Raw genomic sequence first — 23,332 nt, 5'->3', positions numbered from 1 at the left:
TACATACAAATTCTGTAAGAAATTATTTGAGGAGGAATGGCCCCAGCTGTATTATAATGAGTGTGTGTGTGTGTGTGATGTGATAAAAATGGAAAAATGATAAACAGAATAAAAATAAATATACTGGTGCAAGCTTCCCATACATTGCCTTATAGTATCAAATATTAGCTATAAGATTGTGATACTAAAGATACTGTCTTAGTCCATTCAGGCCACTGTAACAAATTTTCATAGGCTGGGTTGCTTATAACAACCAAAATTTCTTCTCACAGTTCTGTAAACTGGAAACTCCAAGATGAAAGTGTAGGCATATTTGGTATCTTATGAGGGCCTGTTTTATCATAGGTGGTGCCTTCTTGGAGCATCTTCACATGATGGGAGCAAACAAGCTGCCTCCTGACTCTTTTGTTTGGGTGCTATTAACATTTACGAGGACTCTGCTCTAATGATCAAATCATCTTCTAATTGCCCTACCACTTATACCATCTCCATGGGGGTTAGAATTTCATCATGTGAATTTTGAGGGAACACAGATATTTAGACCACAGGGGATACTATTGTAATTCCCTCAACAGAGATGTAGCTATAAAGCCAATAGAGGAATTGAAGTGATGGGTTTTTAAACAAGTTGATTAACACAGAGAAAACAGGAAAAAAGCTGCAGAGAAAATTGATAAATATAACACAATAGCAATATCAATCTGAAACAATCATATCAATAACTACATCAAATGTAAATCACCTAAGCACTTCAATTATGAGGCAGAAATTTAAAAACTTTATAAAATATAGCAAGAAGCAATTGTATGCTACCTATAAGAGACACCTCAAACACATATACCCAAATCACTTGAAAGTAAAAGGACGGGCAAAGATGTACCTTATCAAGTAGTAGCCATAATAAAACTAAAGGGCTATATTCATATTAGAAAACATAGAAATTGAGAATAAGGATTAGTGATGGTGAAAAAGAATGGCATTTTTTAGTGGTAAAAGAATTAAGACTTCAGGAACATAGGATGGTTATAAACCAAATAAGAGGGCTTCAAATTACATGAAGCAAAAGCTAATAGAATTGAAGGAAGGCATAGGCAATTCTACAGCTTTGTTTGAATTTTATTTTAACTCTATCTATAATCAATACAAAGCCTAGGTAAAAATTTTCAAAGACAGAGAAGATCTGAATAACACTATGAAACGGTAACCCAGTTTTTATGCAGAGAACACTGTAACCACCCACGACAGGAATTGCTTTATTTTAAAGAACACATGAAAAGTCCTCAAGAGAAACCACCTCTGGGCTATAAAAGAAGTCTTCATAGTTGTTTGATCATAGCTGAATTAAATTAGAAATTAACAGTACTAAAGAACCAGAAAAAAACCTAAATATTTGGAAATGTAATAGTGTACTTCTAGATAACTCATGGGTCAAACAAAATCATAAGATAAATTAGAAAATATATGTAACAGAATTACAATAAAAGTATAATATATCAAAATGTGTGTGATGCAGCTAAAGCTAATGAAGAAATATCTAATGTTAATGATCTAAACTTTCTTGTTAGAAAACTGTTTTAAAAAGACCAAATTAAATTGAAACTAAGTAGAAGAAAATGAATAATAAATGTAAGAGAGAAATCAGTGGAATGGAAAATATATAAACAATAGAGAAAATCAATGAAACCAAAAGTTGGTTTGTTGAAAGAATAAATTAAATTAATAATCCTCTCAGTAAAATGATCAATATAAAGTTAGTCACTTTTTTTTTCCCAGCCATTTGTGGAATGCCTACTTGATCTGTGGGAGGATGTTTGGAGCCCACTGTTGCTATAGCAATTTCAAAACTATTAATATCTTTAAGAAAGCCATACTTGCAATATCTCAGTAACATTTAGTTTTATTTTTAAAATGAGCAAAGTTTCTTTCTTATAAAAGTGGCAATTTATTTCCAGGCTTACTCTTGATAGATAGGACCAATGCATTAGGAATGCATTTTTTTTCTTTGTTTGCTTAAAAAAAACATGAAACATGAAACAATAACTTTTGAATTGTCTACAAAAATTTACTAATTTGCTTTTGGACATAAATTGTGCTCTCTGTTTCTATGTACATTTCATAATTTAAAATTACATAATTTTTGAGCCTCTTCAAATATTCTCACAAGAAACTCTAATTATATTTATGGATTTTTTTTCCCATTGCTTATTGGACTCATTTCTTTCTATAAGAAAAAAATTTAGATACCAGCATATCATGAAGCTCATAAAATTTTGATACCCATTTTATCAAATTTATATTCAACTACTCTACAACATTCCCATCCACTAATTCATATATTTATTAGCAACCCTAAAATATTGACTGTTATTTTTAGCACTAATATCATATCTGTAACAAATGGGAACTTTTGTATATTTACCTTTCTTTTCACTTCTCTTTTTTGCCATTACCATGATCTTTCAATTTATTTTGTTTTCTTATTCTTCTAGTGTTTGTTTATACTCATATCTTTTAATATTTTTATGCTTCACTATTCGATTTTTGTGTGTAGTATGCCAAGTAAAGTTCCAACCAAACCCAATCTTCTCAAGAATCACAAAAATAAGTTTTGGATAAAAACATTTAAAATGATATGAAGAACTAGAGAGTACAAACAGGTAGATTTTAGAGATAAATTGACATTAAGGAGAAGAAAATGATGTATGGTGATTTTGCTGTTATTATAAAATTTAGTCTAAAAGCCCACTGAAGTTGATTCTTTATGAGTTAGCTATAACTCTACCTGCAGACTTTCAGGACTGAAGAGCCAGAGAACAGAGTTTAAGGCAACCACAGTTACTGGAAATGAGGAGGAATTCTAGGAAGGTGAATGAGTCAGAGAGAAGAACTTCCAAATACTGTCTAAAATTTTGCCCATGACTTTGTCTGAACCAGACACAAGACAAAATCTAGCTAAGTATAAAAGACTAAATAAAATGATATTTCAGCAGCCCAAAGGCAAAGTTTACTTTTTGACTCCAACTATATTAATTGTCTGGTAAAACTAAGAAATCAGCACTCTTCAGAGTAATATAACAGAATCTAGAATCTTTACAACATAACGTTGACAAAATCCAGCATTAAATTCAAAATTACTTTGCATAGAAGGAATTAGAAAATGTGAACCGTTTTCAAGAAAAAAGACAAAATAATAGAAACCAGCTCTGAGATAACCGAGATGTTGAAATTATCAAAGAATTTTAATGCAGCTATTCCTTTGGTGTTCAAAAATGAAAAAGATAGTATGTTTATAATAAATGAAAAGATTGAAAACATTAGCAGAGAAATGGAAAACATGAAGAGAACAAAATGGAAGTTCTAGAACTGTGGCTCCAGAGAAGTAAAAAGGAACAGGAAAACTTTTCCTTCATTTTCTTTGTTTTTCACTTTTTATTATAAAAATTTAAAAACTATACAAAAGGGATAAAGTGTAAAGTAAGCACTATTCATCACCCAATTTCAAAAAAGATCAACATTTACTAATTTTCTCTTTCTTTTCCACCTCCTGTATTTTTAACTATGGTATTTTATTATAAATTGTATTCATGTTATTTCATCCATAAGTACTACAGTATGTATCTCTGATAAAAAATTTCAAAATTCTATGTTGACACTTAAATGAATTAGCATTAATTCTTTAATAATATCTGATTCCCTTAATATATATGGTACATTCAGTTCTTTTTATTTTCTCAAAGAAAGCTATTTTCCAGTTGATTTGTTTTAGTTCAACTCCATCAAGATCTACATATTTTATCTAGCTATGGTGCCTTAACTTTTGTTTTTCATTTGACAGTTTCCTCCTCTTCCCTTGTTTGGAGAACCTGTACATTTGTCCTATTGAATGTCTTTATCTTGGTTTTGAGTGTTTGCATTTTCATGTATCTTAAGTCTCCCTTTTATTCCTCATGTATTGTAAAAAACACAGCAATTAGCTCAGAGGTTTGATGAGAATACAATGGTTCCTGCTTCTGTAGGTAGCAAAATTTAGGTGATATTATTCACTTCCTATTGCATCTCATCATTACACTCATAAGGTAAGGTCTGTCTGATGTCCCCAATTGTTTTCCAGTAGCTTTAAACAGGAAACTCTTGCCTTTACACATATTCTTTTTTTTTTTATATCTTTAAGTTTTTGGTGAAAGACTCTCTCTATATATACATATATATATTCTTATGTGTGTGTATGTGTGTGTGTGTGTGTGTGTGTGTGTTTGATTGTTTGAGACAGGGTCTTGCTCTGTTGCCTAGGATGGGGTGCAGTGGAGCCATCTTGGCTCACTGCAATATCCACTTCCTCAGTTCAAGCACTTCTCATGCCTCATCCTCCTGAGTAGCTGAGACTACAGAAGTGCAACACCACACCGGGCTAATTTTTGTATTTATAGTAGAGATGAAGTTTCATCATGTTGGCCAGGCTCATCTCAGACGCCTGGCCTCAAGTGATCTGCCCACCTTGCCCTCCCTAAGTGCTAAGATTACAGTTCTGAGCCACTATATGTGCAGCTGGAAGACATTTGAAGTCCTTTCTTCATTCCACATATCCATTTACTGAATAAACAACTCTCCTCTCTTTTCTCGTAACACTTCAAACATAGCTTAAAAACAAATGTGGACGTCTTGAACCACTCAGCTAATCTTAAGTTCAATCTCACATGCATATACATCTGGAAAAACACACAAACCATTCTAAAGAAGCATTGAAGATAGCAGCCTTCATCTTGACTGAAAGATTCTTAATCTCCCAGAGGAAGTACTGCACCATATATATATAATCCTACCGTATTTCCTAGTAGTCTGACTTAAATTTCCTCTTTGCTTTACCAACTAATGATCCACTGTTCATAACAGCTTCTTCATCTCTCGGTCTTTCTTCACATTTTTCTATTGCATTGCATTTTTTTTCCAACTCTTCCCTTCCATCATTGTCCTAAGTCCTCCAACCTTCTTGCCAATTCTTAAATATTTTCCCCAGGTACTTGTATCTTAACCTCAAAGCTAGTCAGTGTCTCTTTGGGTTTACTGATTATGAACAGCCACTCATTGCTCTTCTTAGAAAAACAGTAACCATTTAATCAGACTTTGCTTACAAATAATACTTAGAAGATTGGGAGAAAGTCAAATATCTGGTTTTAAAAATAATTATTGTGATTTCTGCCACAGTCACTATTGCACTTACTCTGCTTGTTTATGCAACTATGAACAATTTAAATCAGATTCTGCCATTTTTTTCTAAAACTTTAACTCCAACAAAGCACCCACATCTGTTAGAGCTCATCATAAATATGTTTGTTGAGTGAATAATTATAGATCCCATGTTTTGTCAGAAATCTTAAAATAGGGTAACATTTTAATTCATAAAACCACACATACATCATCTTTCTATAGCCTCATTTATCTGTGTATAAACATATTTTTCTCTTCCTTATTCAAGGGATTCTACCAAATTCTTCACGTTAAACTGAGGTTTTTATCTCTTTTGTTAGAATTTAATTCAGATTAAATTCAAATGTAAATAACAAGTGACAGTTAATTTGGTAAGTCAAGCTAAGAGAAGAACGCTAGTATCCATAAACACATGGACATACGCATTCTCAAATGAGTGCAATTTCAGTGACAGACATTTTACTCAGAGTTTAATTATAAAAACCAGCAGAGCCACACATGGATAATGCACAAATCAAAAAGTAATTGGGCAAGTCTGAGAAGCAAAAAGCATTTTTCCAAAATCAAATTATACAAAATCACATTATAAACTTGATTTAAAACTAGCTAAGCAACATTGAAAGGTTTTCTGGAAAATGACTAGTTAGTGAAATATTTTTCTGGTATTAGTTGTATAATACGTACTTGTTTAGTATCTACAGTGTGTTTAGCACTAGGTTAAATAAATTCAATCATTCTCAATGCCCATAGCTTTTAGCTGGTTTTTAAACAGTCTGTTCATGGGTAGAGATCAGATATTCTTAGTGACAATCTCAGAGCATGGTACCACATCACATCAAGCTTAGTTTCAATAATAGCTGATTATCTTATCTAGCTGTTCTAAAACTGTGGGATTTTCAAGGTTGTCTTGCTTTATGGAATATTTCATTTGCAAGTCTTTCAGATGAATCATGAAAAATACATCACAACCACCCAACAATAATACATAGTTGATAGGCACTTCCCTGTAGACCTGCCTTCTGGGGAGAACTGCAGAACCATTTCATAAGTAAGGTAGGAGATCTGTTCCCTAATATTTGTGGAATGTTTTATAATATGTTGTCTGATGTACCGCTCAAACAGCCTTGAAAGATAAATTTTCAGTTTGATGCATGAGAAAACATGTTGGCAGATGATCACATAGCTCATAATTGGAATCTTCGGATTTAAATTCAGTACAGTAGACTATAAGTTGAAACAAATTCTCACTAGAGCATATGAACTTCACACTTATAATAAGGGAAATCTGACATTTCCAATAATAATCTAAAACTTAATCCATCAAATCTAATCCATAAAAATAAAATTAAGTAATGTACATATAGTATCTGACTTACAGTAGTTTGACATTAATTTTTGAGTTTATGATGGTGTGAAAGTTATGTGCATTGAGTTGAAACCATATATCTAGTACCTATATAACCATTCTGTTTTTCCCTTTCAGTACAATATTTAATAAGCTACATGAGATACCCAACACTTTATTGTAAAACATACTTTGTTACCCAGGCATAGTGGCTCATGCCTGTAATCCCGGGACTTTGATTATTTTTTACCAATTACATTCTTTATATTATTATATTTGCTGTCATTATTTTCCGCAACATAAATGTCTTTTTCTAAATTTTATAGATTTAACTTTTTTACATATAAAAATTTTCATTGTTTTAATAACTGATTTTTATCTCAATATGTTTAAAATTAAATGTCTTCTCTAATTTTCTTACAGTTATTTAAAAAACGAGCACTTTAATACACATGGAATTTATTTTGGTTTATCATGTAAATTATAGGTCTAAAACAGGTTTTTGTCTTCAAATTTCTAACACATTATCTCAATAGTGTTGAATAAACTATTTTCCTTACTGTTTTCAGGTACTTATTTTAAAAACATTAAATATTTGTTTATATATTTATATATAATTTATATATTTAAAAAGAATGTAATCTATTCTATTCTAAGAGATCTATTTTTGTTCTGGCAATGCATTGTTTTAATTATTATAGCTCTAGAAGGGTTTGTTGTAAAATAGAAAATTTTTCTTTTTCTTCCTTTGCTGAATAGATACTGTCATATTGTTGCTCAGTCTTCTACCTAGATGAAATTCAGAACTGATTTTTTATTCCTTTTTTCATCTACAACAATCTATTTTACTTTCTCCTTTACTTTCATTAAATATAAATTAATGAGAAAAATTTAACTTCTTGTAATATTTTTGAATTTTTTCAAATTTTGTGTTATGTATTTTGGAAAGGTCTATTTTTTTTCAGGTAGGTAAAATTCATTTATTGTCGCAATTACTCTTTAGCACTTCATATATTTTTTTCCTATTGTGAACGGGATACTGTGACATCTCTCAAATGATAATGGCATATAACAAAACTATAGATTTTTAAAAATATTGATCTATTTATTCATTTTATTAATGCCTTTATTAATCTAAAAGTTTTAATTTGGTAGTCGACTTTTCTAGTCAAAATTATAAAAAAACTTGTGGTGAAACTGCATGTCATTTGTTTCTCTGGTCCCCGTTCCAGAGTAAAATCTCAAAATTGAATTCTGAAGACCTTCAAGACCTGTGAGTTCATATATGTTCCTCATCAAAATAGAAAACTCAAATAGAAAAAGCATAACATTTTTACTGTAATATTTTCATTGTTTTCAAAATAGTGTTTAATACACCTGACCTGTCTAACTTTGCAAATTCTCTTAAAGGCTCAGGGTTTTAACTTTTTCTAATTAGTCAGTCATCTTGGAACACACTACATGAGATTTTAGCCATTTTCATAGATCTACTGATCTTGGAATTTGGGAGTATTCACGTTGTACCTATCTTGAATTCAAGTGGGAGACTTAGCCCTCAATTTGATGAGGACCTTCACTCTAAATGCTGGCAGATACTTTTGCCTGGAACCCTGCCAATGAACTCTACAAGGATTTTAGTATTTTAAAGTTCTATAAGTAGTAAAAATTTGGAATAAGATAGAATGCTGACAGATTTTTGATAAATTATTTTGACCATCTATTCAATCAAAGTAATCTCTGTGACAAATGATTTGTGTACTATAAATAGTATCACCAGTCATCATTTTGTCACCTATTATTTTCTCACTGATTGATTTGACAAACCTAGTAGGAGAAAGTAGGCGAGGTACAGCTCCACTTTAAACTGTATTCCCATCAATATTGGCTTTGTTTTTCTATGTGTAATGAATCTATCAAAGTAAGCCATTATCATTTAACTGGTGTTACATTTGTAAGTGATCTAAAAGAATAAAGTGACACATTATACACATATTTCTTTCTCTTTTTAAAACATAGCTCCAAGTGAAATTTCAGACAGCAAATTAACACTTTACAAAATCTTCATGTCTACAGAATTAACTCTATGCACCTTCATAGGTTTCCAGAAAGTAAATTAGAAACAACAAGCTGAATTTAGCACCGTCTCATCATTCTGAAGACCTATTATTCTAAAGCATGTACTGTAAAGGTGAAAACTTGTTTTGCTTTTTTAAAAAAAGTCTCCATATCAAATAGCTGTATGATGGTAACACTGAGGATGGAATAAAAACAACTGTATCTCATTTGTTTAATTGACTGCTAGCCCTGAGTGTTAACAGTACTAAAATGCAAGTTGCACTTTAAATGCTTTCTTCCCCCGCAAGAGTACAATTGCCATAGGAAATAAGGATGTGAAAATCTCAAAATATTGTTAGTTCAAGAAAGGTTTATATAAACAGGTCAAAGTCAGCAAAGGTTTTCCAGAAACCTTTCTCAGATTTCTGCCTATAGTTTTTTGGGCAAAACTTTGTCCCATGGCCATGGTTAGCAACTAGGGGGTTAAAAATGCAACTATTTTATTTCTGCAGCCTTTATGGAAGATATTTTCCAGAGAGATTGGCAAGTTATTGGACTGGTCACACAACAGTGTATCTTCTTAAATTATATGCACTATGATAAGCTAGTCTTAATTCCTTCTTAGATATAAAACAGATTACTTGATTATTTATTATAAAGATAACCTAATTTATTAAGCATTTCTGTGTGTTAGATAACATTTCAAACACTTTCTAAATATTAATTAATTCTTCAACAATTTTATGAAGCAGATTTCATTATGCTCAAATTTCTCAATTTACAAATGAGAAAACTGAGGCGCAAAGAAGCAGTTACTTACTCCAAATTTACCTAACTCAAACACAATCGTAAGTGGCAAAACAGAGATACTCCGAAACCTAAGCCTTGATAGTTTATAATTATCCCTTAATTACGAGTTAAGGTTTATGCCATTTTACTTCTTAAATATCATTCTTTTTCCTTTTTTATTACATCACTTATATTTTAAATGAAATGAATTATTTTTGTTTTGTATTAAAACATCTTGAGCCATTCATTCTATGCTGCAGGTGTGGATCTGATGATTTTTCTGAAGCTTAGTTTAGATGCACAACGTGGCCACACTGTCTATGAAAGGAACAAGTTGCCCAAAAATGCCTCGTTTTTCTTATTTGTATTATTCTACACATCCTCTAGCAGCCCTTTCACACCTAACACCATGCAATCTTTGAATTTAAAAAAAGCAACTAGATTTTTGAGGGTTTAGCAGAATGTATATATAATCATCTCAGTCCATTTTTTGTGATGAATGAAATTTTCAGGGGTTGCTTGAGGGAGCCTACTTTTCATAAAAATCACAATAAATTGCTTTCAGTGGAAGGCCAAGTGACAAAAAGCTGGAATGCATCAGCAGTAAAAGAGTAAGGAATCTTCCTTTTCATGAGAGTGAAAAACTGCAGAGTTGCTAAGTAGAAGTATATTTGATTTATAGATGGATTTGGCTGATGTAAAAATAATTGTAGTAAATTATTCTGAGAATAATCTAAAACTTCAAGAAGGCATACATTTCCCTATTGGTACAGGATTCTTTATTAGTAAAAAATGAAATAATGCAGCCTCTGACAGTTCTTCCTCCCACACTGGAAAATCGGCCCTGCACACAGTGTTAATGACTTGAAAGAATGCAAACTTGGACAGTATTTGGAATGTAACTAGCACTCAAATACAGGTAGATGTGAAACAATCCCAGAGCTCTGATTTGGCCCAACCCTACCTTGGGTTACACAAAAACCATCTACAATGACTGCTGAGAATATTTGAGTTTTAATGTTTAATGGGAATTCTCAACTAAATATTTGAACAATGATAACACTGATTACATAGAAATAGCATAAGATTGATGCAGCAGTTCATGCTGAGAAATAGAAACTACCCTGCTTGGATTCCTTGGCTCTGGCCACTTCTTCTACCCTCGTAGCCAGCAATATATCATTTTGCACTTCTTCACTTCTCTCTTCCATTGTCTCTCACTTTTTTACTCTGACACTCCTACTTCTCTCTCATAAGACCCCCTCAGATAATCCAGCGTCATCTTTCCAGCTCAAGGTCCTTAACTCAGTCACATCCACAAAGTCCCTTTTGCTATTTAACAGGTTCAAGAGATTAGAGAATGAGCATATTTGGGGTGAGATTGGAGACCGTTTTTCTTCCAATCAGAGAAACATATTAAACAGATGAGCTCTCGGATGGCAGGTTTCATACCTTCCTCATCTTCACACCGCCAGGACCTAGCACAGTTATTTCCTGGCACCTAAAAGGCACTCAGCAAATGTGTTATCATTGCTTTAAAATGTGTAATAGTTACTTCAGTCAAAAATATTTACTTGGTATTGACTATGTGACAGATACTCTTCAAGGTTCCAAGGTATATGGTGGTGAACAAGATAAAGTGATTTCTCTCGTAGACCTTTCATTCTAGTGTGGAGAGGCAGAGAGTGCACCCCAAAATGTTAGGTGCTGATAAGGGTTAGGAAGAAAAGCCAGAATAAGGAAGATAGACAGTGCCAGGAGACTATGGGAAAGTCCTCTCAAACAAGCGGCCACTTGACTGGAGACCACAAAGAACTAGGGAATCAAGACTTAAGCCTATTTAGAAAAATATTTCAGAAAGAGGAAATGAGAAATGCAAAGATTCTGAGGTGGGAACATGCTTGGATTTTGAGCTTTGTAAGAAATAACAAAGATGCAAATGAGGCTTCACAATGAAAGAGGAGAAGATGGTACTAGATGAGGTCAGATAGGCAGAAGAATGACAGATTGCATGGGGTTTTGTAGTCCACAGTAAAGATTTAGACTAGACTCTCAAGAAGATGGAAATTCATTACAGGGTTGAATAAGGGCTGGTAAAATCTGACTTGTATCTTAGAAGATTACTCTGCTGTGTTGAACACTGACTGTAGGAAGATAAGGATGGGAGGAACAAACCAAGACAAGGCTATTGCGGTAGTTCCAGGGAGAAGTGATTGCACTTGAATTAGAGTGATAGCAGTGGTGGTGATGAGAATCTGTAACATTCTAGATATATTTCTAAGGTGTAACTCACATGATATGGATGCTGTGTGATGGAAAGAGAGTAGTTAAGAATGACTTTAAGGTTTTGTATGGAGAAATTGATGAGTGGAGGCACCATTTACTACACTGGGGAGGATTTCAAAATGAGCAAAATTTCCATTTTGGATATGTTCAGATTGAGATGCTTATCAGATATCAAGCAGAAATGCTGCAGAGGCAGGTGGACATGGGAGGCTGGAGTGCAGGGGAGAGACTGGGACTAGACACATACATTTAGGAATCTCAGCACATAGCTGATATTTAAAACTGTGAAACTGAATGGATTCCTCAGGGGAACTGTTTTGGAAGAGAATTGAGCCCAAGTGCACTCTTCCCTTTGAAGGTCAGAAAAATGAAGAGAAACCAGCAGTGGAGTCTGAAAACATGCAGACAGTGAAGGATGAGGGGAAAGTGATGTCCTGGAAGCCAAATGAAGACATTCTTTCAAAAAAGAGTGATCAGATACGTCAACTGCTGTGAGATCAGTAAGAAGAGGAGCTTGAAGTAACCATTTATCCTGTTTTCCTTTATTTAATTTGTATTTATTTTTATTAGTGATAGGGTCTTGCTATGTTGCTTGGGGTGGACTCAGACTCCTGGGCTCAAGCAGTCCTCCCATCTCAGCTTCCTGAGTAGCTGGGACAACAGGCATGTGCCACTGTGCTAGGCTTAATAATAATTTATTGGTCAGGCAGGATAGTTCATGTAATCCCAGGAGTTTGGGAGGCAGAGGTGGAAGATTCACTTGAGTCTGGGAGTTCAAGACCAGTCTCAGCAATGTAGTGAAACCTCTTCTTTACAAAATTAAAAAATTATCTGGGCATAGTGGTGAATGCTTGTGGTCCCAGCTACTCTGGAGGCTGAGGCAGGAGGATTGCTTGAACCCAGGAGTTGGAGGCTGTAGTGAGCCATGATGCTGCCACTGTATTCATTCTGGGTGACACAGAACTTCTCTCAACAAAACTAAACAAAATAAATGTATTTTGGTATCAAGGAGGTGATTGTATTTTTATGAAGCGGGAGACAAATGCCTGAGTGCAATCTGTGGGGCTCCAAGTACCTTTATAGTCTACTCATAGTAAATAATCTTTTTTGCACTTCCAAACATTGATGAATAGTCAAAACTTTACACTGTGCACTTTGGGGCTGGCTGGTTATAAACATTGTTTTCTTGAAGTTTAGTTAAGCCTCTAGGTTGGTCTTTTAGAGTTCCTTTATTTGCAAAACTGCAAAAATGTACTAGTTTTAACTTGTCTACATTTCTTACATCTAACTATTTCCATCCGTTAAAAGAATAACAAGTCCATAAAAATAGAGAGATTAATGTAACTAGGAAAATTCCATCTTCTCTGGGAAAGCACAACGCAGGACAGGCAGAATAGTCTGAAAGATACTATAACTTTTTACCTGTTTTCCTTCTGGTGCTGACAGAGATCAAATATTAAATGGTCCAGGTCAGAGATTAGTTATGGGGATTCTTTAGTTAAAAATGAGGCACTTCTGTGCAACTACTCTTGAGATCAATTAATATGCTAGTAGTTAGTGTTGCTTAACTGTTTATTTCCTTCCTTTTAGTAAAATCAATTATTAAAACAAAATTGGCTTGCATGTGATTTCATATATCTAAATTCTGGAATCTATATTTGCTTTCTTTTGCAAAATATATTGGAATAAATGTAAAGCCTATAAAATATTGAAACTCATAGAGCCAAAATCATTCTCAAGTGTTCTGCTAATGTTCATCACAGGTTTCTTAAAATACAATATATAAATGAAAACGATTCCAGACACTTCTTCCACATTATAATCTTGTGCTTCTTGCATTTTCTTTCTCCAGAGTGAAAATTTATAGAGGGCATGGGGTGGACATATAGCAGGGGAAGTGGGTTGCACAAGGAGAGTGTAACAGAAATTTATCAGATTGTATTCATGATCTGAAACTGATCTGAGAACAGAAATAGCCTTTCATGTGCATGACTTGTTCAAGGCAAAGGATGAGTTTTAAAGAAGTTAGAATTTGGCCTTGATGCCTCATACTATTGCTGCCTGCCACTTCTCTGTAGTTGAGGATATTCTGCTTGCAAGGTTTATAGTCATATGGTTACATATTTCATTATCTTCATTATCTTTTGTTTGAAATTAGTTGGTTACATTTTTAATTTTTGTTATGGACTTACATTTGCTTTCTCATTCCCATTTTATTATTTAATATGAATTATTACCAAAGAGGTTATTGAGTATTGCTGTTAGGTGTAAGACAGATGTAAGTTTAAATCCTAGCTTTGACACTTACTGGGAGATGTGTCTCAGTGGCCTGCCTTCTGTGTGCCTCAATTTCTTCAAACATAAAACAGGATGGTGACAATCCTCACATTATGAGATTTTTGTGATGATGATTATATCAAGCTATTATGTAAAAGACTAGTGTAACATATAAGCTCTGATATATTTTAATTGGAAATTGAATAATATATGCCTTGGAAACAAACAATAAATTCAAGAAGTGTCATAAGTATATAATAACAAAGGAAATTCGGGTGAAACATTTTTTGGGTGAGGATATTTCTTAAGAAGGAAGCCTTTTTGATTTGTATTATACAGTGTTTAGTCCAGAAACATTTATCATTACAAAGAACAGCATGAAATCTTAATTAGATTCCCTCTCCAGGAGTTATCAAGGTAAAAGAGATGCAGGGGATTAATAACATTATATTAAAACGAAATGTCCACTCTCTCTGTGAGTTACAATATTCCATTTCAGAAACTAAGAGATCATTTATTTATTAGGATGAATAAATATCATATTGGACTTCTTAAGTGAATAACAATTCTGCTTCCCACTATAGGGATACTGATCTATCTTTCTATCCATCTGCTTGTATGCATTTAAGTATCTATACATTCTATTAGAATTGCAAAATGCAAAGTAAATGCCAACAACATCTCAATATGCAATTAAATTTAGGACATTTTTGCCTTGAATGGCCTCCATATTTAATCTCAATTATTCTTTGAAATTGAGAGAGTAATACATATTATTACACAAATAAATATATGATTTAAGCTAAAATCACTGATGACAAAATGTTAATCCAAAGTGGCAACACAAGGGTGAGTTGGTTGAGCAGATTGTATATAGTTGGGGACTTCCAGATGACTGTCATGCAGGCAGATATGACTAATACTATTGTTGATTATACACTAGAATGTTGTGGCCTTGAAATAATGCTTAATTTTTTTTCAAGCATTTTGTTTAACCTGATATGCCAACAGTAATATATCTCAATATCTTCTGGAAGATGAAGCCTTAAATCATTTAAGAACACAAGCAACAGAATTACTGTTATCAGACTTTGGTTTATTGTAAAATTTAGCAAAGGTTTCCTTTTAATCCCTGACCCATTGCTCTGAAAACAAAAATGAAAACATAATTATTGCTTATTCTCTTCCCCCTACTTTGTTTGTGCCACTCTAAAAGAAGGGAGAAAATCATTGTAATAAATAAAAAATAGAGATGTAACAGAGAAAAATAAATCAGTTCAGATGAGAAGTATTAGGAGCAACAGAAATACCATTAAGCAGTTTCAAAATCAGCTTCTTTTAAAAAGGTCATCTTATTAAAATAAAAATCACACCAAAAATATAGCAGCGGAGAAGAAGGATAAATATAGGTTAATTGCACACCAGTCCCATGCAAAAAACTGTGTCACTAGCCAAAACAGTAGTATTCAGAATCCAACTTGGGACGCTTGTGTAGTGCCTGTGAGTCCTCTATTAGGGAGCCGTCACTGAACTGGTCCAAGTCTGAAGGGGTCTGGTGGCCTGGGACATCATCCGCCAATGTGTCCAGATAACTTCCCACGGAAATGCCATCCAGCCCATCACTGCCATCATGTAGGCTGTTGTAGCTGCCATGTAAGGAGGTGCTCTGACTCTCCAACAAACTGCACAGGCTGCCACTGAGGCTGCTGCCTCTGCTGGTGATGGTGGCTTTCTCCTCGATGATCCACTTGATGGACTCGATGCTCTCATTAATTAGTAGCAACTGGCGCATGAGCCTGACATCTGTGGCTCTGAGGTTAACCTATGGAGAAGGAGAAAAGAAAGACATCCCAATTATTTTATATTCTTGAAATGCCTCAAATTCATTTGGGGACTGTCTGCTGCAGTTCAGAATTTTAAATTCACAGAATAAAATATAAGTGAACTGGATCACAGGAACTTTTGAAAATTGCTGACTGACGGTAGGAGTTGTAGTAAAAAAGCTCACTTCCTGCCAGATGCATCAGGCTCCAAAAGGGACAATAAAACTCCTGCTGCATCACTGACCCTAACCAGTGAACTGAAAATGTAATGGATGGCAGGTTCTCTACTACAAAATTTATTCTCTTTGGCCAGATCAAGCTTATTAATGTTTACACTGGAATATATATGTGAATCCTGAGGGGTGGGAAAAAAAGGAAGGTGAAGAAATTAAGGAGTCATCCTCAGCATCATAGAAGCCTCTAAAAGCCTCTAGTTATAGACTGATAATGTGACAAGCATCCTCATAAAAGTTTAGCATTCATTAGAAAAATCTAATAATACTGTACGACAGGTATTATTATTTGTCTTCATTTTACAGATGAAGAAAGATTAACCTATAGAAACGAGTTAACTGTACAAAAAGGCCTGTATTTATGACTATATCAACATAGACAGTGCTGAAGAATGCTTTTGGTTTTAAGAACTAAATTGCTCTAATATTGCCTGAATCCAAAGGATGCTGTCACACTAGGCTGATCAACATATCATGAATGGCAGATTCTCTACCTCAAAATTTATTCTCTCTTTGGCCAGATTAAGTTTATTAATGTTTACACTGGAATATATATGTGAGTCCTGAGGGGTGGGATGAAAAGGAAGATGAGGAAATTAAAGAGTCATCCTCAGCATCATAGAAGCCTCTAAAAGCCTCTGGTTGTAGAGTGATAATGTGACAAGCATCCTCATTAAAGTTTAGCATTCATTAGCAAAATCTAATAACAGTGTATGACAGGTATTATTATTTTTGTCTTCATTTTACAGATGAAGAATGATAAACCTATAGAAAAAAGTTAAGTGTACAAAAAACGCCTGTATTCTTTATGAATATATCAACATAGACAGTGCTGAAGAATGCTTTCTCTTTTAAGAACCAAAGCTGACACACTAGCCTGATCCAGTGTTTGAGATGAAGTGTACAAATATTTCTGTAGATATGACTATTTGTTTCAGATATATCAGGGGCACCACAATCAAAAGTGGGATATGAGACGTTGGGAAGGTCTGAAAACTCCCCTATGTGCCTTCTTGGTGTGTGGTCCTTCTGATAGCACTAAGTTACTTCAGGGATGTGTCTCCACAGCCACAAAGCAGAGTCTCTTTGCAGGTCCCATGCTAACATTAAGAGGTGATGTTTGGGGAGATCCTGCTGTAAGAACTCCCATGATTGTTCTGTTGGAACAGAAGTGATAAGGCTCCTGAGTCCAGAGCTTGGCAGGGACATGTTTGGCCAGTAGAGGTCCTAGTCACATTCTCTCTCTCTCTCGTTCTCTCTCTCTCTCTCTCTCTCTGTCTCTTTTTTTTTGGAGGCAGAGTCTCGCTCTGTCGCCCAGGCTGGAGTGCAGTGGTATGATTTTGGCTCACTGCAATCTCCGCCTCCTGGGTTCAAGTGATTCTCCTGCCTCAGCCTCCAGAGCAGCTGGGATTACAGGTGTGCACCACCGTGCCCAGCTAATTTTTTTTGTATTTTTAGTAGAGATGGGGTTTCACCATACTGGCCAGGCTGGTCCCAAACTCCTAACCTCGTGATCCGCCCGCCTTGGCCTCCCAAAGCGCTGGGATTATAGGCGTGAGTCACTGCACCTGGTCTTCTCTATGGTTTAAAATGGATTTCTGTTCCTCCAGTTGGGTTATTAACCCTAAAGGCTGAGTCATGCTAGTTCTTTCTTTATGATCCAGAGCTAATTCAGATTTATGGCAGTTTCTGGAATCATCAAAGACACTCATTTTTGGATGACTCCAACTGTAAGAAAGAAAAGAGCCAATTATCCTCAAAAGTATTCATTTGTATTGTAAAAATATTTCTCAAAAGTATTCATTTGTATTGTAAAAATATTTCTGGGAGAGGAGTTAATCCATAACTGAAGAGGAACTTTGGATTGAGGGAATGTGATGAGCAAACATTAGGAGAGATGGAATTTCCATTAATAACTCTAAGAGATGCAAGATTGTACAGGGTTTGAAAGAATAAAACTATATGTATAAATGCAAAAAGCATAAAGTACAATTAAAAATCTCTTTATTTTGCTGGAATATTGAAGAGACTTGAGTGACTTCTTCATCTCTGAACAAAGCACTAAAAATAAATTGCACAGAGAGTAACAGAGAAAATGACTTTTCACTGAGATGTTCATGAACAGAAGGGTGTGAACTTAACCTTAAGATGGCTCTTTATTTTTTGTTGGGGTGTCTCAATAACCTTGCAATGACTTTATATTGAGGAAGGAAGCTTTCTGATGGTGTTTAAATTCATCCGCACACCCTATGAGCCAGGAAGACAATGGTCAAGTTACGCATAATACAACAAATATTTACAAATCACCAACAATTTTCCTATGTCCACTGAGCAGCCCAGAAAATCAATATGAGTCAAACTTTTGCAAAATTATTCAGCAGGCATCTGTAGCTGATAAAACAGCTGGCCCCTTTTAAGGCATGGCGCAGTATCAATCTGACCATTTCCCAACAGCTCCCCAAATGAACCACGGCTGCATTTATTCACATCTCCACCCTATCCTGTGAAAGAGTTCCAGCTCATGCCCACCTCTGGGCATATTCCTCTGTCATTCCCCATTTGAGAAACTTTATTCTCTTCCTCTCCAAATCCTTCCCATTCTTCAAGTCATATTTCTCTCGTCAAGCACTACTTGAGGGCTCCAGCCTCCTCCGCTGGCCGCCTTCACCACTGCAATCCTGTTAGCTTATCTCCCAGCGTAGCTTAACTTTGTACTGTCATATACTGCCAATAATTGTCTTTTAGCATTTTCAACTAAGTTGTGAGCTCCTTAAAGAAAGAAGCGATGTCTTACATTTCTTCCATATCTTGAGGTCTGTCCTAAGCATTGGCTGATTTTTGGAAATAGTCATAATTGGTTGATTTTTGGAAATAACCATAATTTTAAGAACTGTGAAAGTTTAGCTCTTAAGGCAGTAATAATACATGTTCCTAACAACTGTACCACCAGGGGTTAAAACATAGTTAGAATAGATATATTTTGTGTGAGCATCTTTTGTCTGACTTACACAGTGGCTGCATCAAGTTTTTCAGTTTTATTAAGCAATAAAAAGAAAAGAGTAGTGGACTATGAAGTAACAAAAGCTTCCTTTGACCATGAAATGACTTATTGAAATAAGAAAATTTTTTCTTTTTTTTTTTCCCTGAAAGCAAAACATTCACAGGCCATTGAACCACTGTTGGGGAGGGGGGGGAACGACGACAGCAAGTCGGTTAGAACGTGTTGATCTAGTTGATAATGATTATAGATTTAACTGTGTCTAACCCTGTGTCCTCCAAGGAGAGAGTAAACAGCTTCCAACCGTGGGAGCGCTGGGCAAGCCGGTTCACACGTTGGCATGTTCATTACCAGGAGCTCCAGGCACAGAGAGGCCTGGGCCAGCCCAGCTGCTACACTCTGCTTTCTCCAAGCACCAAGGTGTGGTTATGCTACTGATGACCCTTGAAAGTATGAGCAATCCACCCAATAACTAAATCACAATGACTCTTCTGTCTCTAGTAGCTGCCCCGCCTTTCCTCACTGTTATTCATTTCAGTTTTTATGAAGTGTAGCCATCAATTAAGAACAGAGTAGCTCTGCTCTGGCAGCATGAAACTGTGTGGTTTCTTCTGTTGGAGTCTTATAAGGTCCCGAAACTTGACTCTGAGTAATGCTAAGAACTGGGATATCCTAAGGATCTGAGTTTAAATGTCACCTCCTAGGAGAACCTGATTCCTGCCTGATCAATCATGATATGCAATACCCATGCCTACATTAATATGACATTTTCATGTCTGTTTCCTTCATAATATTTATGACCAGTTGAAAGCATACTGTTTATCATGCATTTACTTATTATTTTCTGTTTCCACTGTGAACATGGAAGCACCACAGAGTGCTTAGGTCTTGATCTTTTCTGGTCACCACTCTATGCCAAGACCAAAATAGTATCTCACACAAAGTAGGTGCTAAATTAGTGCCTGTCTGACACCTGAATAACCAACTTTGCTTCAGATTGGATTATCTGTCGGAATCTGGGTTTTGCTGTGGGTCAGTGATATGTGACTCGAAAGGAAAAAAGGTAGCTATAGGAAAGAACATTGCAGCAATGAAGCATTCCCAGAAGATAATCCCTTCTATTCCTTTTCCAAATCCAAACACTGAGTAACTGGTGTGAGGCTATTCCTAGCTTAAATTTACCGAGTATAAGATAATATCTCTTAAAGGAAGTGGACTTCAAGGTGTGAGTCACACTCCAAACATTATTCTGTTTATTGAGAGGTGATAACTGGTACTAGCACAACATGGATGTTCTGTAAACACCTGGTGAAATGAATTGAACGAAGGGAACAAACAAACAGGACACAAACCAAAAAACAAACAAACAAAAATAGAAGGTTTGGACTAATTGGTCCAAAGGTCCAAAGAGACGTGGATGTGCTTTCCTCTTTCCTCTTCACTTCCCCACCTCCCCTCTGGTCCTTACAGTATATGTCACATGGTTCAGCTTCCGGCTTAGTCTCTCAGGCTTCAGGATTGTGATGTCACCGTTCTCTGTATTTTAGGGAGAATACTGAGATTTCATGTCATTTTTTTGACAGGTGATGAACTGGGTCTGTGGTAGAACTAGAAACGAGGAAACTTTCCCAGATATCTTTTTTCTTCTAGACTGCCGTTTTAATGCTGAAAGGATACAAAGGTTATAAATTGGCGCAATGGAATCCAAGAAAGAATGTAGTTGGATTTTTGGTTGCTAATCAAGTTGACTTCTTTGTGGTGTTGTATGAGAAACATGGTACTGACTATAATTTGTCACTTCCCCAACTTCCTATGTGACCTTTGGGTAAAGTGGTTTGTTTCCTTACATATGAAGAAAAATCAGGATATTTCATTCTGAGCTGCAGTGAACCATGGGACTCAGTGGAGGTGGTAAAGTAGTTCTGTGAACAAAAACTAATCTTATTCAATAAGAAGGCTGAATTCAACTGAGGCATCCACCGAACATATCTGCTTTTCATACTGATTTTCATTTCAGATATTTAATAACATCTTATAAATTTCAGGTATTTAATGTTTAATAAGATTCTACAGATCAGATAATCTCAAGATTTTCTTCCATTTTGACATATTCTCTGATACTTTTGTCATGCCTGTGGCCATTTGATTACAAAATTGTTTCTGCTATGAAAAAATTATGTGGGCTGTAGAGCAGACAGAACAATCAATTCTGCTGCTCAGTAACTCCAGCAAAAGATGTAGCAATTAAAAACTCATGGCTAAGATCAGAGGTTTGGGCTTGATGTGAATTTTAGGTACTATATTAAAAATTTTGTCACAATAATAATTTTTGCTCTCACCATTTGGGTTTGAATAAAAATAATTTTTGTATTCCACTCCAAGACAAACATGCATATCATCTTTAATATGTTTATATATTAACTGCAATGTGAACATGAGCTGCTGAAGATACCTTCCAAACAGGGACTTTTTTTGCCTTTCTCCTCATCCTGGAGCCTTGGATAGCATCATAGACTCATATTTTTCATAAAGACTTCCTCCATTATTGTTCCCCTTTAATTTATGAATATCAACTGAACAGATTAAAGCAGACCATTTCCTAGTTATTTAATTCCTATTGTAAAATCCACAGTATTCAAGATGTAAATCCCAAGCATCCTGCAAGCTGTAATATGAATTGGAAGGAAGGAAGACTTCTTTGCAAGTCCATAGTCAGATATGATGAAGGAAGAAAGAATGGACTTGCTTTTTAATGTGATGCTTTAACCCTAGTTTCTCAAGAGGAGAAACTAATCAGCATTCTCTGATTCATAGTTGGTAGAAGAGAGTTTAATTCTGTCAAGGCCTCTTTTCTACCCACATTTATTTTAGGATATATTTTTAAAAGTCTATATAAACTGAAGAGCTGTTGTAAAGGCACTTGGAATAATGTTTTTCCAGCAATTTATTCCAGTTTGTTTGCTTGTTCCTTTTGCATAACCTCCTTGTGTCCAAATTTGCTCTCTCTCCAAATTTAGCACATCCTCAATTTGATGATCACAGAAGATTTTCTGCTTACCCATCCTTAAAATTTCCTGAAGTTTTATTAATATCTATATTTATAAAGCACTCTTCTGTTTTCTCAGAAGATCCATAAGAATATTATCATCTTTCTGCAGTCTGAGAAGACACCGTACAGCATTTCCACTCACTGCTTTTGCTTTGGAATGCTTCGGGTGAAAAGCCTGCAGTTATGCAAAAGTCAGTGCTGTTCCTTTCACCCAAAGCTTTCCTTCACTTTCTCAGTCAGTTCAAAATTTACAACAAAATTTGTTTTTAATTGGGCAACAGAGGATTCCATTTTCATATCAGTCAGCTTTGTCTTCCTCCGTTTGTGTTGTTTATATGTGGAACTGGACAATACAGAACTAAAACAGTTCACTCTTTTCCCAGAACCTTATAGAAGAATAATTTCCCCAAGGACTAAATTGCATACATAAAATCACTGTCATCAGCACAGCGGACTGATTGATGTTGTTTTGATAAAGTAGAAAGCTGTATCTGGTGCATTGGAAAGGGACACATGTGATTCCCCTGAACCATAAGCATAAATTTCTGCCACCAGCCTGCTCATGAGATCTGTACTGTTTCTGCTGGTGAGTCTTTTGATTGCCAAAGAAAGACATGCAGTTTTTCAGTATGATTTCATCAGATTCTAGATCCAATAGATACATCGATCCCTGTGATGTCAGTTCCTTTTCCATATTCTAATACAGCAAAAACTATTTCCCTGAATATTTTCAACATGCATATGCAAAGTGTAGTTTTGGCTAATGCAGTAGTCTATAAATCACCTGAGCCAAGATTCATTTAGAATGATCTAATGAAAACACGGCTCCCCATATTCATAGCAGAGAAGTTTATATGCACTGAACATAAACCAGAGAAGTGTTTCCATTAATTATAATAAATATTCTGCATATGTGTCTTTGAAATTTATGGCTTAAAATATTCTTTTCCCATGGAAGATCACGGCATGTTAATGTGCTCCTCTGTGATCTGCAGTGGCTATAATTACATTGTAAGGGAAGGACACAGGGTAGGGTGCCAGTAAATGTTTAACAAGCAGCTTCTTGTAAAAATATACATACACACATATGCATACATATATACATACATAAATATAATACAAAGTGTGCTGATATAGAAGATGTATAACACACACTTTACAGATAATAATAAAATATGCAGCACTTTTTATTGTCAATTTCATATGTCCAACTGATTTTCAGAGGATGCTTTCATTTATTCTTGCTGAACTCTTATATGTATAGCAAACTAT

The 23,332-nt window shown here is 35.0% G+C and overlaps 1 protein-coding gene across 1 annotated transcript in view; it reads right to left on the bottom strand.

Moving 5' to 3' along the window:
• Positions 1–15,032: 15,032 nt before the first annotated feature.
• Positions 15,033–23,332, bottom strand: part of LURAP1L (leucine rich adaptor protein 1 like) — a 39,205-nt gene continuing 30,905 nt past the window's right edge. The window contains exon 2 of the mRNA XM_002742933.6: positions 15,033–15,779. Coding sequence (XP_002742979.1) covers positions 15,405–15,779 — 375 coding nt within the window. The 3' untranslated portion in view covers positions 15,033–15,404. The remainder of the gene's footprint in view (positions 15,780–23,332) is intronic.

This window comes from Callithrix jacchus, chromosome 1 (genome assembly GCF_049354715.1).
Source record: "Callithrix jacchus isolate 240 chromosome 1, calJac240_pri, whole genome shotgun sequence".
NCBI classification, from domain to species: Eukaryota; Metazoa; Chordata; class Mammalia; order Primates; family Cebidae; genus Callithrix; species Callithrix jacchus.
This window is presented reverse-complemented; position numbering and strand designations above follow the sequence as displayed.